The 15488-nt window shown below is 41.2% G+C and overlaps 2 protein-coding genes across 2 annotated transcripts in view; one reads left to right on the top strand and one right to left on the bottom strand.

Annotated features, from left to right (window-relative positions):
• hibch (3-hydroxyisobutyryl-CoA hydrolase) overlaps positions 1 to 8684 on the top strand; it is a 32906-nt gene extending 24222 nt beyond the window's left edge. The window contains exons 8-14 of the mRNA XM_067602986.1: positions 799 to 944; positions 2008 to 2094; positions 2220 to 2278; positions 2798 to 2879; positions 4429 to 4548; positions 5914 to 5947; positions 6178 to 8684. Coding sequence (XP_067459087.1) covers positions 799 to 944; positions 2008 to 2094; positions 2220 to 2278; positions 2798 to 2879; positions 4429 to 4548; positions 5914 to 5947; positions 6178 to 6293 — 644 coding nt within the window. The 3' untranslated portion in view covers positions 6294 to 8684. The remainder of the gene's footprint in view (positions 1 to 798; positions 945 to 2007; positions 2095 to 2219; positions 2279 to 2797; positions 2880 to 4428; positions 4549 to 5913; positions 5948 to 6177) is intronic.
• A 109-nt stretch (positions 8685 to 8793) lies between these two features.
• Positions 8794 to 15373, bottom strand: LOC137192373 (small membrane A-kinase anchor protein-like). The gene is made up of 2 exons (XM_067602987.1): positions 14766 to 15373; positions 8794 to 13892 (listed from the first exon to the last, which is right to left on the bottom strand). The coding sequence occupies exon 2, from the start codon at positions 13489 to 13491 to the stop codon at positions 13213 to 13215; it is 279 nt and encodes a 92-aa protein (XP_067459088.1). The 5' UTR covers positions 13492 to 13892; positions 14766 to 15373; the 3' UTR covers positions 8794 to 13212.
• Positions 15374 to 15488: the final 115 nt, after the last annotated feature.

Genomic DNA, 15488 nt, shown 5'->3' with positions numbered 1-15488 from the left:
ACTAAGACAAACTTAAAGCAAAATGAATATTAATTTCTGTTCATCATGGCTGCCAATTTACTTATATTTTTTGATGTTTATTATATTTTGGTGCAGCGACCTCTAGATTTCAGTAGTATTTGCAGGTGTCTCAGGGTCTTTCTGCAGCTCTCTGTCCAACATCTTGTGCTGACAGTGTAACATCACCTACTGTAGGATACAATATTCTTTCCTCTCATATCTCTATGACTGTCACATGACCATCTCTCATATTAGTCATAGAGCGATTTCCTTTAGAAAAACGTTTTTCAGTAGCTAACTTCATGTCAGACGGTCTGTGGTGTTCAAAAATGTCAATGAAACTAATCCCTAACCAACTAATTAACTAACCAACAAACTGAGCGGAACAGGTCGCCTTCTGTGGCAATTTTAGGGGCGTTGATTATGCTAATGATCAAATCTCACAAACGTTCACTTCCTCATGAACAGGTAACATTCATCAGAGTGAAACGAGCGATTTGTGACAAGTTTGCGCAGTTAAGAGAGTTTGTTGAATCCGACACTCGTACCAGTAAACCTCTCTGAAAAAAGAAAGAGAGATGTAGGATAAGTTTACGAAAATGTTCTTGCATGAGGCCCAACATGTGGCACTTGTTATTTGTGGGGTAGTTAACAATAAATTCCCTTTTCATTTTAAGGAAACCTCTCTTTTTAGTCGATGTCACATGGTTAATTGTGTAGTGAACTGTGACCCTGAAGTGCACCTGTATTAAAGCTGTACAAGAATGTGTTTGAACTCTTCCTGTTTCATTTTGACAGGTCTGTTCCCTGATGTAGGAGGCGGCTATTTTCTGCCGAGGCTCCGGGGAAAGTTGGGACTGTTTCTGGCCTTGACAGGCTTCCGTCTCAAAGGGCGTGACGTGCAGAGAGCTGGAGTCGCTACTCACTTTGTAGAGTCTAAGAAGGTACGATACCTTAAGGTAATAGATAAACTCGCACTGCACTGCTGAGCAAACCACACAAAGAGGATTTTTACCAATTTATTGTTATCTAAACCACTCTTCAGTCCATGCATGGTGATAGTGATGCTGCAAGGACGAGTGCAGGACAGGAGCATGGTGGGGAGGGGGTGTTAAAGCTCCACTGGAAAGCTGGATGCTGAGTCACTGGGTGTTGTTCATAGATGCCGACGTACACTGGCTGGTCCAGAGGCAGGTGGTGTTTGTCTTTGTGTTGGCGTGAGGTCGACACAGCAGTGGGCGGCACAGGGTGTTTAGACTATAACCTTGACTTTCAGGACAGATGACCAGTGGGGTGGATTTAGGTTATTTTTACAATTTTTTTTTGACCAAAGACAAGGCTGGAAAAACATCTTACCTCAATGGAAATGAAAGAAAAGTCAGATTGTTTTCAAATCACTGAGCTCTCAATCTACCCGTTGGCTCCATCGAAATAAAGGGAGAGTAATGTTTATAATGAAAGAATCTCCGCTTTGGTCATAAATTAGAATTATTATCTGTCTGTTTGTTAAAGATAAAATGAAATGTCACCTTTTTTATACGCTTGTAGGAACAACCCGACTGCAGGGACTTAAGGTTGGCTACAGCAGTGCATTCATGTGTTATTCTCTCACTGAATCAAGCCTGTAAGACCAATTAAAAACAGTTTTGGAAGGTTAGGGTTAGGGCCAGAGCCAGGGTTAAGGTTAGGGCTAGGGTAAGGGTTAGGGCATCAGGGCGTCAGGGTTAGGGCTTGGGTTAGGGTTAGGGTTAGGGCGTCAGGGTTAGGGTTAGGGCTTGGGTTAGGGTTAGGAGATCTAGGGTTAGAGATCTGCTGTCATGATTTCCCTCTAACTGGTTAAAAAAAAAGAAATTCTCAATCCAGTAACCTCCTCTTCAGACATTTCTTTTTCTAGTGAGGATCAAAAGGGAAAGATGCAGCCTTTTTATAATAATAAAACTGAATCTGGGTTAGAGTCTTGAAGAATCAATAGTCGACCACAGAGAATCAAAACTTCTCCTCCAATAGATCCCAGACCTGGAGAAGGAGCTGGTGGACTTGAAGTCTCCCTCCGCTGACGACGTCTCCAGAGTTTTAGACTCCTTCCAGAACAAGGTTAGAAACCGAGGCTGCCGTTAAACATGACTCAACATGCAACGAGTTGCTATTCAGAGATCTGTTTTCCTGTGAATGTCTGAATCTTTGTTTTTTTCAGTGTCGATTATGTTTTCTGTCCACAGAGCAGTCTGGATTCTGACAAGCCTTTTATCTTGGACAAGCACGTATCTGATATCGACAGGTAGGTTTTGAATCTCTGCATCTCCGACCATAAACATCCATCTGATTGGTGCATCAGGAAAGCCGGTAAACAGCTAGTTATGTAAAGGTACCCTGTGGAGGTTCAGACCTCTAGTAGCACTATGGAGCAGTTTTCTTATTTTGCACACATACACACATATGTGCCTGCTGTTCCAGTGATCTAAAGGAGGTAATAATGCACCAACAGACTCGGCAATATGTCAGCAAAGACATAGAAGAAGAAGCTAGTAAACAAAATATCTGCTTTGCGAATGTTTGTTGAGGAATGAAATGCATTTAACACTTTTGTTAGACCTCAAGGATACACACAGTGCATCCATTTGTTTACAAGAAAACTCCACCGAGCGCCTTTTAAACTGGACCCAACTTAAAAAGTCCAGCATCACAGCAGACAGTGAAAGTAATGAGAATTAGATTTTTGAATAAACTAACTACATTAAAGTGAACGGAGGTAACTTGCTGAAAACTTGAACCCGTGTCGTCCTTTCTCTCCCTTTAGGCTGTTCAGCTCCGGCAGTGTGGAGGGCATCATGCAGAACCTGAAGGCCGACGGCTCCGAGTTCGCTAAGAAACAAGCTGAGGTACGATCTTGACCTGCGGCTCAGTCGGAAACCGATGACAAAACTTTTATTTCACTTTTATTGTCCTCATAGAGTTCTTGTACGTTCCAGAGTATCTGCAGGTCTGGAAAATACTTTAAAGCATTGAAGACAGTTTCCTTTTTGTGACCAACTTTTTAGTATTTTTTAAATTCAGTTTCCTAAAAAAAAAGTCTTAGAAGATATTAAAAAGACTTCAATATTTACAAAAATCTTTTCTCTTCCTTGTCGTCGACAGTAACATTATTTATAAAATGTTTTTGTTTGCTGTTGCGGGCTGTCAGCAGACGTCTCTAAACTAAAAGCGCGGTTGTTTAGACAGAAGATTGTGCTGCAGGAAGCTGTTAAATCCTTTTTTGTGGAGATTTCAGTCAGCATCATCAAACCACAAACACTGTCAGTGCTCATAGATACCGTAACTAGGAAGCTCATCCACTTATGATGAGCGAGTGTTGATTTTTTTAATCAGTTAAACGGTTATCTGCCGCTTATCCAGGTCCAGGCATTAACTTAATTAATTATGTCATTAGTAATTATTGTTATATACTGTTGGGAAGTACTGGGATGTAATGATAAATAATTCCAGGTCATATCGTCCCTTCTGGTTTCCATCATACTTTCATGTTTCAGCCAGTATGATGGTGAAACAAGTATTAAATAGCGTTCTATGTGGTATTAAAAAGGTCTTGAAATGTCTTAAATTTAACTTTATGAATGCTGTCATTTCCTGTTTGCAGTCTGATGAATCCCACTGACAGTGTTAGAGTAGACCCAGTGTATTATGTGGCTTTAACAGTATATGTTAGTAATTAGTAGTTAGCTCAGTTTAAGCACTTAATGAGGTTAGTCTTGTGCCTCGTTGGCTTGACCAAAGTCCCTTCTGTGAGACTTAAGAGCTCAGCAGACCACAGCGGCTTTAATAAAACTAAATTTTAGTCTCTTAGACTCTTTTCATAATTCTCATAATTGTGTTTTAACCTAATGTCGACCTGGATGGTCCAATGAGATCAGACCCTCCCTCACGTATGCCACCCGTCTCCTCATCGCTTCATTGTCTTCATTGTTCATTTCCAGAATCAGTTGTCCGCTCTTAAAGTGACTGATAATCACCTGATTATTTAACATGTGAAGTATACAGTAGTCCACATTTAAACCGTTTTAACATGACTTGGCTGTTTTCATCCTGCTCAGTTCAACAAACGTTTAAGCAATTCCAATTTTCTTTCCAACCATAAAAATCTGAATTACAGCCAGCGAGGGTCGGCTCAGGGATCAAATATTTATAATAAACCCACTTCCTCAGTTACTACTCCGCCACAGACTCGCTGTCCTGCACATTAAAAATGCATAACCATCTTACACATTGCACTGCTTATGTTCTTCTGTTGGATATTTAGCAACAAAATGTATCCGTAAGCAAAAATCAGCAGCAGAAAAAACAGAAGAAAAAACTGAGCATTTAAAACCATCTCTCTGTTTGAAGGTTGAGTCAATTAAACAGTAAAAGTTCCTTGTGTCTCATCTCTTGCAGACGCTGTCTAAGATGTCTCCCACGTCCCTGAAAATCACCTACAAGCAGCTGCAGGCAGGCGCCTCTCTGAGCCTGCCAGACGTGTTGGTGATGGAGTATCGACTGAGTCAAGCCTGCATGGTAAAAACCAAACAAATGATCAGCATGCATCAGGGTCTGTGTTCATTCTGGTATTTTAAGTTTCTTTCTCCTCATATAAAAAAAGGATGAAAAAGAAAGAGTGTTTTGATTTTCAATGAAAAACCCCAGAATGATTTTTTTGTCATTTGTACATCAAATAAGAAAAAACTGCAAGAAAATAAAACAGGAAAACAGTCGTTATTTAATTTGAACAATCTGTTCAGAGCCAAGTGACACCAACAAATAAGCTAACATGGAAGCTAACGGCTTGTATAATAATGTCTTCGTATCAATATTCTGACTTGATTATTTCTGAGAACTACACATCGGTCCATGTTTTGCTGCCAGTTGAGTTTGGTAACGTTGATACTGCGTACGCGTGTTGCCACGAATGGAAGAAGAAGAAGACAGTATTTCTGGTATGCTGGAGAGCGAAAAAGCAGCTGTTTTTTTTTTTTCTAAGGTATTATAGTTTCATTATTTCATTCACAAATAACGTTTAAGTTTATTTGTGCTGTTTCTTTAACTTTTTTTTTAAAAAAGGCTCTTTCTTTTTAATGTTTTGTTTCTTTTTATAAAAGGATATTTAAAGGGGGAATATCATGACTTTTGTGATGGTAAAAGGTCCAAAACTTGAGGTGAACGTATGTAAAAATGCTCCCTGAAAGTCAAAATCCAGGACTTCAGGCTGCTCTACTTCCTCATCAAACTGACGTCAAATTGTTGGTGCACGCCCACAAACTACCGTCTATTCTGTAGTCCTTCTCGCTAAGGTTGTTTGATGTGTTGTTTGCGTTGTTCATTCACATATTTCAGATCAGATTTTGGCTTGAACATGTACGGATGTATTTGAGAAGTTTATATTTGAGCCTCCGGAGCCGCAGGGAGGTTCCATAGATAAGATAAGATAAGATAAGAAGATAACCAATCAGAACAGAGTGGGCTCATCAGGAGGCGGGCCTTAAAGAGACAGGAGCTAAAACAGCCTGTTAGAGACAGAGGCTGAACTGAGGGGCTGCATAAAGGGCCAATATAAGATAAATAACTGTAACTGTAGGGCCCCAGAATATAAATATAGACCTGTAAATATGCATACGTCCTCTTTAAAATACCAAAAAATGCACAGACCCAACATCTTTAGTTTGTTAGTTTTCACTCATAATTGGAGGATTAATAAATAATTCTTCAAGTTGTTGCATTCTTTAACATATTAACTTGTATTCCTCAATAAGTAATGTAAGTATTATTTATCTTAATTAGCCACAACTGTGTTAGTTTAGCTGTGACGACTTGTTAAAGTTAACTAATCTATATTGTTGATCGGTATGATGTCATCTCATGAGATTTTTTTGTGTTGTTTCACAGAGAGGCTGCGATTTCTACGAGGGAGTTCGAGCTGGTAAGTCACTGCAGTACGAGGGCAACGAGACTGGAATTTTTATCCCTCTATACAGTATATACACATCTGCAGGGAGCTTGTAGTCCAACTAGCATTGTTTTAAAGGTTAACAAAGGTCATAGATTAGTTCTTGCCCCTTTTAGAGCTGAAGCTTGAAACCACCTCGTATTACCCGCCTGTCACATCATCTGATTCCCCTTTTATGTATTTGAATGTCTGTGTGTTGCCAGTGCTGGTTGACAAGGACCAGAGCCCCAAGTGGAATCCATCAACACTGGAAGGGGTGTCGGACCAGAGCGTGGAGCAGTGCTTCTCCTCGCTGGGAGGGAAGGACCTGACTTTCTGATGTCCTGCCAGCCAGCAGCTGCTTCCCACTTTCAAACACACACCACTGAGCCTTTCTCTAAACAGCTGCTTCCTGTCCCCACATCTCCATTATTGTCAGTCATTCATGAGGACTGTAAGGCTGAGGATGAAGGAATATGAGGGAGACAGTTTGCTATTATACATCAATACACAGGTCAAATACTGGAATGAGTTGATTCTATAGACGAATGAGGGTTGTAGGTGGAGGTAGAAGCTGCCGTCATTGCAGAAAAAATGTTTCTTTAACATTATGTAAAGGATTTCACGTTTCGGGTGTTTGATGCTAAGAAATCTCATAGAAACGGTTGTGTGTTGAAAAATATTGTCATCGTGTGCCGTTAAAATAAAAGTTATAAGCTAAAAATACTTTTCAACCACATTTAGTCCCGTTTTAACAGACGGCGAGACGCCTCCATTACATTCATTCTACTTCCATACATCTCCATTAAATCCTCATGTTTCAATCCGAGCCGCGTGTCGAGCGGTGACCGCTGAAGACCGAGCGATCTGTCCACAGTTCACTATTACTCTATCGTCTGTCTCCCGAGTTTTATTGAACGGTTCGTTTCTTCTAATTACAATCCAATAATACGCTAGCAAGCGATTCCCTGATGGGTTTAATGAGCTACTTCACACAACACCTTAACATGCAGACTCGGAGAGAAGGTGCAATTTAGCTTGTGTTATAACCACCAGTATCATACTGGTTGTTTTTGTGGAACTTCCACATTCACACAGACCACCTTTATCATTTTATCATCTGTCAAACCTCGATTAAACATCTCTGCTTTCACTAGAGCTGCAACTAAAAACCTGTCACATATGAGAAGCTGGAACCAGAAGAAGTTGGACGTTTTTATTTGATTATCAAAATAGTTGCTTCTGTCGATTGATTGATTGTTGCAGCTCTAGCGGACACGTGTTCAGTTTCTCTCTGCCTGTGCAGTGACATAAATCAGCCGCCGGATTCGTTTTAAACACTTGTGTAAAATCCAGAATTGTTCCTCTGCAGCCGAGGAAAGGACGGTCTGATTAATGTTCGCAGCCAGAAATCCAACATGGTAGCAGCAGATAAAACACAGCTAGTGTAAACTTGTTCTGTAGTGCAAGAGGAGCCTTTTCTACACGAGTCGTACTGTAACTGTTCTGCCGTGAACTCGAAGAATCAGTCGAACTGCGGCTTCGCATTAACATGAAGACATAAGAGGAGAAAATGATCTCACCACTGAGTGCTTTATTACATTTCCTGTTGGTTTGTTGATCTGACACTGATCAATATCATCTGAATTATCTGCAGCGTTGCTCTAATATCGATCATAAATCTCTAATGTTTTCCAGAATTTTTCTTTTTAATGGCATTTGTAGTTTCTTTTTCCATGTCAAATTGTTCCAAAGCAACACTCCCACTCACATTAGATTTAGAAGAATATCAGTATTTTATATCCACTATGCATTAACATGACCTTTTATGAATTAAATATGGTGTAAGCAGTTTGAAATGTGTGTGATATATTGTGTGTTTTTTTTTTTTTACATTTTCACCGCTTTGACAGTAGGGAACCTTGTGAAATCTCCTGCGCAAACATTAGTTCTCAATGGCTGCATTATTTATGAGGCAGCCGGAGTCGATGCTGGAACAGCTGGCAATAAAGACGGTTGGTAATGTAACATAAAATCTTGTGTGTTCTTGTTGAGTGAAGAAGCCGCTCGTACGTCTCGTGTTCAGGCATAAAAGAGCCGCAGTTGTGGACGGCAGGATTTTTTTATGACCTGCTTGTAAAAGAATGACGGGGGTTGGTCGTAAAGTGTCTCAACTGCTGCTCAGATATGAAATCTAGAGAGTAGAAATGTTTATTTTAATTGCATGTTGGGTTATAAACTGCTCTGTGCAGCATTGACCCGGTTACCAATCACCAATCGCAACAAAATCAGATTTTTGAATCCTAATCTATGTAAAATATGGGATACTTTTTATCTAAAGTATGTATTTGCCTTCTTCACTTGCACAAACATTTCCAAACTTTTTTTTTTAAAAAAAAAAAAACTTTTTATAGTCTATTCATCAAACAACACGTACACCGTCTGACTTCTTCGGGCTTTTCACAGCGGCTCATTGAGCAGACATTGACCTCCACAAACTGTCGACAATAAACTAATATAAACACTGAGAGCAGAGTCTGAGTATTTCACCCCGCGTCAAAGATAAAACCCTCATGGTTTATGGCGACCATTTGCTCTTCAAACAAACGCTGGCTGGCGGTCAGTTTTAAATCCTCTTGTTTGTCCTTCGTGTCGCTGAACTTTTAACCTGCGGTGCGTTCACTGACACAGGATGCAGCGTATCCGTCTGTCTTGTTTGACAGTCTTTTTTTTTTAAAATAAATATTGTTGAGTGTCATCGACCTAACAATATCAGAAAACACCACACACACGTTGTTTTTAATATCCTGATTTAGAAATTAATGATGATTTTAATGAGAGAAGGCGTAAATCTGATTTATTGGCATCATCAGTTTTTTACACACACTTGTAAGTACACTCGGCAGGTTAGGCTACATGAATAATGTACTATTGGAAAATGCAAAAAAAAAAAAAGTCACTCATTTTACATTATTTTATGATGATCTATTCACAGACTTGTATCATGTTACAGAGCTGCTTCCTGCAGGATATTTTTCACTCATTTGGCAGCAGAGAAATCACGAAAATAGTCAATTCAGCTGATCATCTTCTGCTGCCCCGCTCTGGCTGATGGGTCACTTTGCTGTAGGGCTGCTAATAACCATTATTTATATTATCGATTAATCGTTTAGTCTATAAAACGTTACAATTTCCCGGAGTCAAAGGTGACGTCCTGAGATGTCTGTTTTTGTCCGACTAACGGTTCAAAACGGCAAATTTTTGGCATTTTTACTCGACTAATCGACTAATTGCTGCAGCTCAGAACCATGTGACCACCTGTATCAACAGCACGCTCACATTTACCTGCCATAGGGAGTGCATTACTGGATCAGCTGACTTGGTTTCAGGCAAGTGGCGCAGCTTTGAATCATGGGATAAAGTCTGATTGTAAACATTTTTTGAATAAAGGATTAAACAGACGTCTTTTACCAAGCAGAATAGGATTTGATGTGCAGGAAAAAGAAAGAAAAAGTTCAATTCTCACTATTCTTCTGGCTGCCAAGAGACTCTTAAACCTGTTTAAACCTTAAAGATCCCCTCCAGCCATGTTTTAGATCACATCTCCTCCTTCTCCCTCTTTGAAAAAACCCAGAATCTATGAATATGCAAATATTTTTCATTTGAAAAGTTGAACTGCTGGACACAAGATGTCTCCTGCTTCACTGTGAAGTCTATTCTCAGTGTTTGTGCACTGGAGGCTTCAAGTAAGTTGAATATTAGACCACAGTTGGCTCCAAATTAGTTGTGATGTCACAAATCCTGCTCAGATTCAAGGTGAGCACAGAGAAACTTTCCACTTTCAGCAAATGAATGTGAAAACAAACTCTGCACATACATCATTCTGCACAGTGAAGCACAAACATCCAAATGAAGTAACAAGAAGAAAAACACATTTTTAACTGGAGGGGACTTTAACACAGCAGCACAACAACCTTCCAGACTCTGCAAAGGGAATGTTTTGTTATTGTGATGAATAAATCCCACAAAGGGATGCGTCTGGCAGCATCTCCCATCTCTGTCCAAACAGCTCCCGCTATAAAATAATCTAAAATGTGTGACCTTTACAAGCTACAAATCACAGTTTCCAAAAGGAAGCATTGGCAGCCTTTCAGTCAGTGTTAAAAGCGTCAACTGGAAGACGAAGATGTCTGAATGAAGACAGGCGTTAACACAGGATCAGATTCTTAACTTGTTGTGCTGCAGGTGCAGCTTCATGGCTGTCTGAGGAAGCAAAATCCAAATTCACTGCTTTTCTTTTAGACAACCACAAAACCTGATCGTTGTTAAAAAATAATAAAAAGAAAGAAAACAAAGGTCTCTTGTGAATTTGTAAACACAGATGATACCACAGTTTGTGTACTTAAAGGACTGGTTCGCAACTTTTAGTCAGGTGAACATAATGTACATCATAAGAACACTGAATCATTCATTCTGTACATACTGGCTAGATCCCCTCGCATGTATTTAAAAGTTTATCTGAAGCTTATATGAGGCTTCAGCAGCTTGAGTTAGTCAAATACAGTGGATATCTTCCACAGTTAGAGCGTTTTTAGTAAGAAATTCCCCCTTAATGTCTCGACAGAGAGTGTTTTCCTGTTCAGCTGCACACAACAAAAAGAGGGAATTTGGCACTAAAAAGACTGGAAATTTGAAAGATGCCTTTATATGACTCATTTGGACGACTGAAGCCTCATATTAGCTCAAAAATACTTTCAAACATACTTTTGCACAGAAGGAAGACTGGATTTTGTCCCCCATCACTTACACTGTAAATGCATTATAAAGGTCTAACGGTCAGTATGAACAGGAGGAATGATTACAGTAAGAAACACATGTGTCAATGTTCAACTGGATACCTGACTGTTGTTTTAGGACAGACTCGAAAAACTGCGTACCAGCCCTTTAAACTTGTCTCGGTGGTGACATCACACTGGAAATGCAACAGTAAAGCCTGACATCAGCATTATGGCAGCATCCTTTTGATTTATCGCCTTGGAAACAGATTGCCATCACCCGGTTTAGAGTCTATATTCTAAATTACTTTTAAAAAAAAAAAAAAGTAAAACAAAATGACACGTCATCTTCCAGCATGTGAACCATAAAGAAAAGAAATGCTCTCACTTCTCCGTCCAACTGAAACCAGTCAAATCCCAACACACTGTGAGACCAGTTTATCGTTTTATCTTGAAGCAAAAACAAATGGCATCGGATTAAGAATTAGGAATACGTGGTGGTGGTGGTGGAGAATAGTGTCATCTCTAATCTTTAATGTGTTGGCAGCATGTTTTGGGATTATTCTGTCCGCACAGATTAGTGCAGAAATTACGTTTTTAATGGCAACATCGTGTTTCTTATGAGAAAACTCTCAATGTTCGCTTGTAAACTGAGACTTTGAAACGTCTTTAACAGGGACTTTCTGTACTGCTTCGACTCCCCAGTACAAATATAATATATAATATATATTATGTTATCATCTACTGGCCATTTTTATGTCACTGTTATTAAAGAAGACCTGGGGAGAAGGCAAGTGGTGAGAATTACCCTGCCACTGTTTGTTTTTTTTATGGCTTATCGTTACCTTGGGTTGAAGTTTTCTGACTTTTATGGTTGATCTTTACAGTTATTTTGTAATTACTACAAAACTATTCACAGCTGTAATCGCTGCAGACAGCTGTGTGGCAGTTTAAGTGTCCTCATCGATGCTCCTCAGCGGAGCTTAGCGTGCAACGCCACTTGAAATTTTTTTTGGGTAGATCCCAATGACATCAGTTACAGTACTTGTGCACAAATCTGACCTTGATTTAACTTCTGAGGCCTCGGCTCGTAGCTAAACTATCCGTCCGTCTAATGAACAAAGGACAGACCTTTATAATGTCCACTCTAATAGAAATCAGACAGTATAAAACAATAAATTGTATTGGGCTCATAGTAACATTCATTAAGGACTTGGGCGGTTGTGAATCCATATTCCAAATATATCTACTCTGTTTCCTGGGATGTATCGTGGCCCACTGTTATAGAGCAGCACCACACTATTTTAACAAGTCATATATATATATATACATATATATATATAGACTGGATAGACTGGCTATATTTAATATAATGTATATAATAATGTATATAACTATACATTATACTGGATTGAGTTGAGATGTGTTTTGAGGTTTGCATATTAGTGCTTTTGTCCTCTGTATGGCAGATGGCAGTATTTCTCTTTTAAGCGTAATACAATGACACAATGTTGACAAAAAACTAGGCCTACAACATTTTAGCCAAAACCACGTGGGGTTTTTTTGTTTTGTTTGTTTTTTTTGTTTAAACTCCAGTTCTGTTGACGAGCCAAATCCTTTCCGAAAAAGTATGTCAATCCTTTCTCATGCCCTGGTTTCTTTGTGGCTGACAGACCAGCAGGCCTGATGTCAAAGTTGTGTTTACAGAATATCCTGGAGAGTGCAGGAAACATCATTTCCTGGACTTTCACTTTGAGGACCTGGCCCGTTGGATAGATGGATGGGCTGTGGTCGAGGCTGCCTAATGGCGTCTCTGCCACAGGATCTCCAGGGAGGCCATTAAGGGAGACCTTCAGCCCCACGCCGCCTTTTGTCAGACCAGGAGGAGCTGAACAGCTGGGTGTGTTTCTGACCTGGCGATAACCAGCAAGAGATTTCAAGTTAGAGCCTTCTCCAAATGAAGGGGATCTATTAATAACTTCCTTAGTAAGAAGAGAGACTCTTGGCCACGGGGCAGCATCAATGGGCGGGATAGACTTTCACTGGCGAGGAGGAACATTACGATTCCAGGCAATATCTGATAGGATTTCTTGCTTTGCGGTATGAGTCCAACCACGGAGAGCCAACATCTACTGGGAGAGAGGGTGACAAATAAGGTCTGAGAGAGTTGATATCCCAACTGAAAGGCGCTCTGCTTCAGCGAGGCTCAAGCTTTGATACAGATAATCACAGAAACGTGAACGGGATCAGAGCGCTTTTGGAGGGAAGGGTTTTTTTTTCAGGCTCAATCCAAGTATAATCCAATCCAAAAGTAGGTCAAAACTGATGTACTGACAGCTCATTCACACTCCCGCTCACAGCAAGTAGATTCACTCTGAATGAAGGTGTTTGAGACTAAATGGCCTTGTTTCGTCACACGTAAGAACCTCCAGTGTCAAGGTCGAGCTTGGCCTGATGTTTCCTCTGCGACGCACCGTCCCCAACTCACGGCACGTCACACTCAATGTAAGGGATGTCACCATAGCGGCGGTCTACCTCCACCCACTGCTGCACGGCCCGGGCCACGATCTCCTCGGAGAGCTTCTGCGCGTACTCCAGCAGCACCGGGTTGATCTGAGGAGAGTTCTCCGTCGAGTCCATCTCTGAGTGCACCAAGTAGGCTTTCTCGCCCTTCGTCGTCCCCTTGCCTTTGCCGTCCAACTTCTCCGTGGCGTTTGCATTTTTTGCTGCAGAGTCGCTCCTCTTGGATTTGACGCACCCCATACTCTAGAGGATATAGCATTGATTTACTTTAGGGGGGTGGGGTGGGGTGGGGCGGTGGGAGATGTGCGTTTGGCGGTAAAGTGCAAGAGTCTTTGGTTCGATTTATAACTCACACATCCACGTTTTTCATCTCGATTTCCTGAAGTAAGGAGTCCCACAACTCGGTGCAGTCGCCTTTGTGCTCCTGTCATCCACTCAGTCGCTCATCCATGTCTGAGTGCCAACATGTGTGATGATCAGGAGGGAGGGAGGGAGAGGGGGGGTTGGGGAGGGGTGTTTACACAGCAGAAAGGGCGGCGATTAGGAGGGAGCTGGGGGGGCGACCGGCTAGGAGGCCCATCCCTGTGTGGGTCCGGCGTCAGTCCCGCTCCTTCGCTGACTTGAACTCATCCCTTCCTCAACTGCAGAGAGAAAAGAGAGTGGGAGAGGGAGGATTTCAGTGACTTATTTTTCCATCAGAGAGGCAGCCTAAAAATACCAGATGGCGGGGGGAACGAGGAAAGGATTGAGAACGATTTTCACAGCGGCTGTAGCCACTATGTGACCCGGGCTCCAGAGGCTGGCTGGCTGGCTGGCTGACTAGGGAGGGGGGTCAAGGCCTCAGCGTGGCTCACCTCAGTAGAGTCATTTTTAAACACGCTCCTCTACACATCAAGTGTGTTACTCACTACCTCCCCCCTCCCTCTACCTCAAGAGTGTTTTATGACTCAATCCCCTTGCCTGTATTGTGTAGCATGACACGGGGACGTCTGTCTCTAGCTTGAGTGCACTGATGCTGTTTTTGCTGTAAGCCTGTGACTCCCATCTGTTCTACTAACCGAGCCTCGCAGCCTGATTTGCAGTGACAGCTCCTCGTCTAGGTCTGCAGGCCTTATTGGTGCACAGGAAAACATGTGCTTCATTCAGAAAGCAAACACGCAGGCCATGAATGATTTATGCAGAGCTGGGGAGTCTCCCTGTGTGTAAAACAAACGTCTGGAGGTCTAAGACATCAACACAGGAATCTCAACTCTGTCACAAAAACCCCTCTGCAAACATCTGACATTTAATGTTAATGAGCTTAAATGGTTGTAAACGTGTCTTAATGTTAATATGCATCAAACTGTAAGAGCAGCCATTAGCTGTCAGACACACGGATTTAGATTAAATCTGATTTATTTTAGTTAAACACTGTGGAGATTTTGTCTAAAACCTGTTTCAATGAGACTGAATGGAAATATATCTGCAAAGATTAAAATGAATTATGTGTTGTGATCCAGAAGAGCTGTACATACTTTTAAAGGAGTGTGGAAAACGCGTCAGGTTTTTATCCATCCCACCAAAATAACAATAATAATAATCCGGCGTGAGAAGAAATAAAACCCAAGGTCGTTCAAGTAAATCCGGACATCATCTGGTGTCGCGCCGGTTCTTCTGTCCTCTCGTCGCCTCCTCAAACATCACACATTATTGATTGATTGTATTCAATGTGTAAAGAAACAAAAATATCTCCCAAGTTACTGCAGGTTTGGTTAATAACTGTAAGGATGACGCGCTCCGCACCAGACTCCAAAATATAATGTTTGAGGATGTTAAAAAATAAAAAAAATAAAAAAATCCCCAGACTGGTGCAGCAGACGACAGACTGTTTCCCTGTTGCCTTCACGTCGGTCCACACTGAGTGCAGCTCCTCAGCAGAGGGAGTATTATTATTATCTGGACTGACTTCAGTGAAACGACGCTCCGACGGCAAACAGACGGAGCTGCAGCGTCCAGCAGCCGCTGCGCACTGTGCGCTCTGTGCGCAGTGACCGCGGACCAGCGGCTGCTCCAACACTGACATCTGCCGGCGGCACCGAGAGGTACTGATGCAAATATTAACGCCTCTTATGATGCTCTTTTGTTGACCTGTTTGTTTATCCTTTTTTTGTTGTTTGTTTTGTTTAAAAAAACTTGTTTCTCTCTTGATTTTCAGTGTAATTATAGTGTTGATTGAATTCTATCCTTCATTTTGTGTA

Source organism: Thunnus thynnus, chromosome 11 (assembly GCF_963924715.1).
Source record: "Thunnus thynnus chromosome 11, fThuThy2.1, whole genome shotgun sequence".
Lineage (NCBI taxonomy): Eukaryota > Metazoa > Chordata > Actinopteri > Scombriformes > Scombridae > Thunnus > Thunnus thynnus.
Note: the sequence above shows the minus strand (reverse complement) of the source record. Positions and strands in the feature narration are given on the sequence as shown.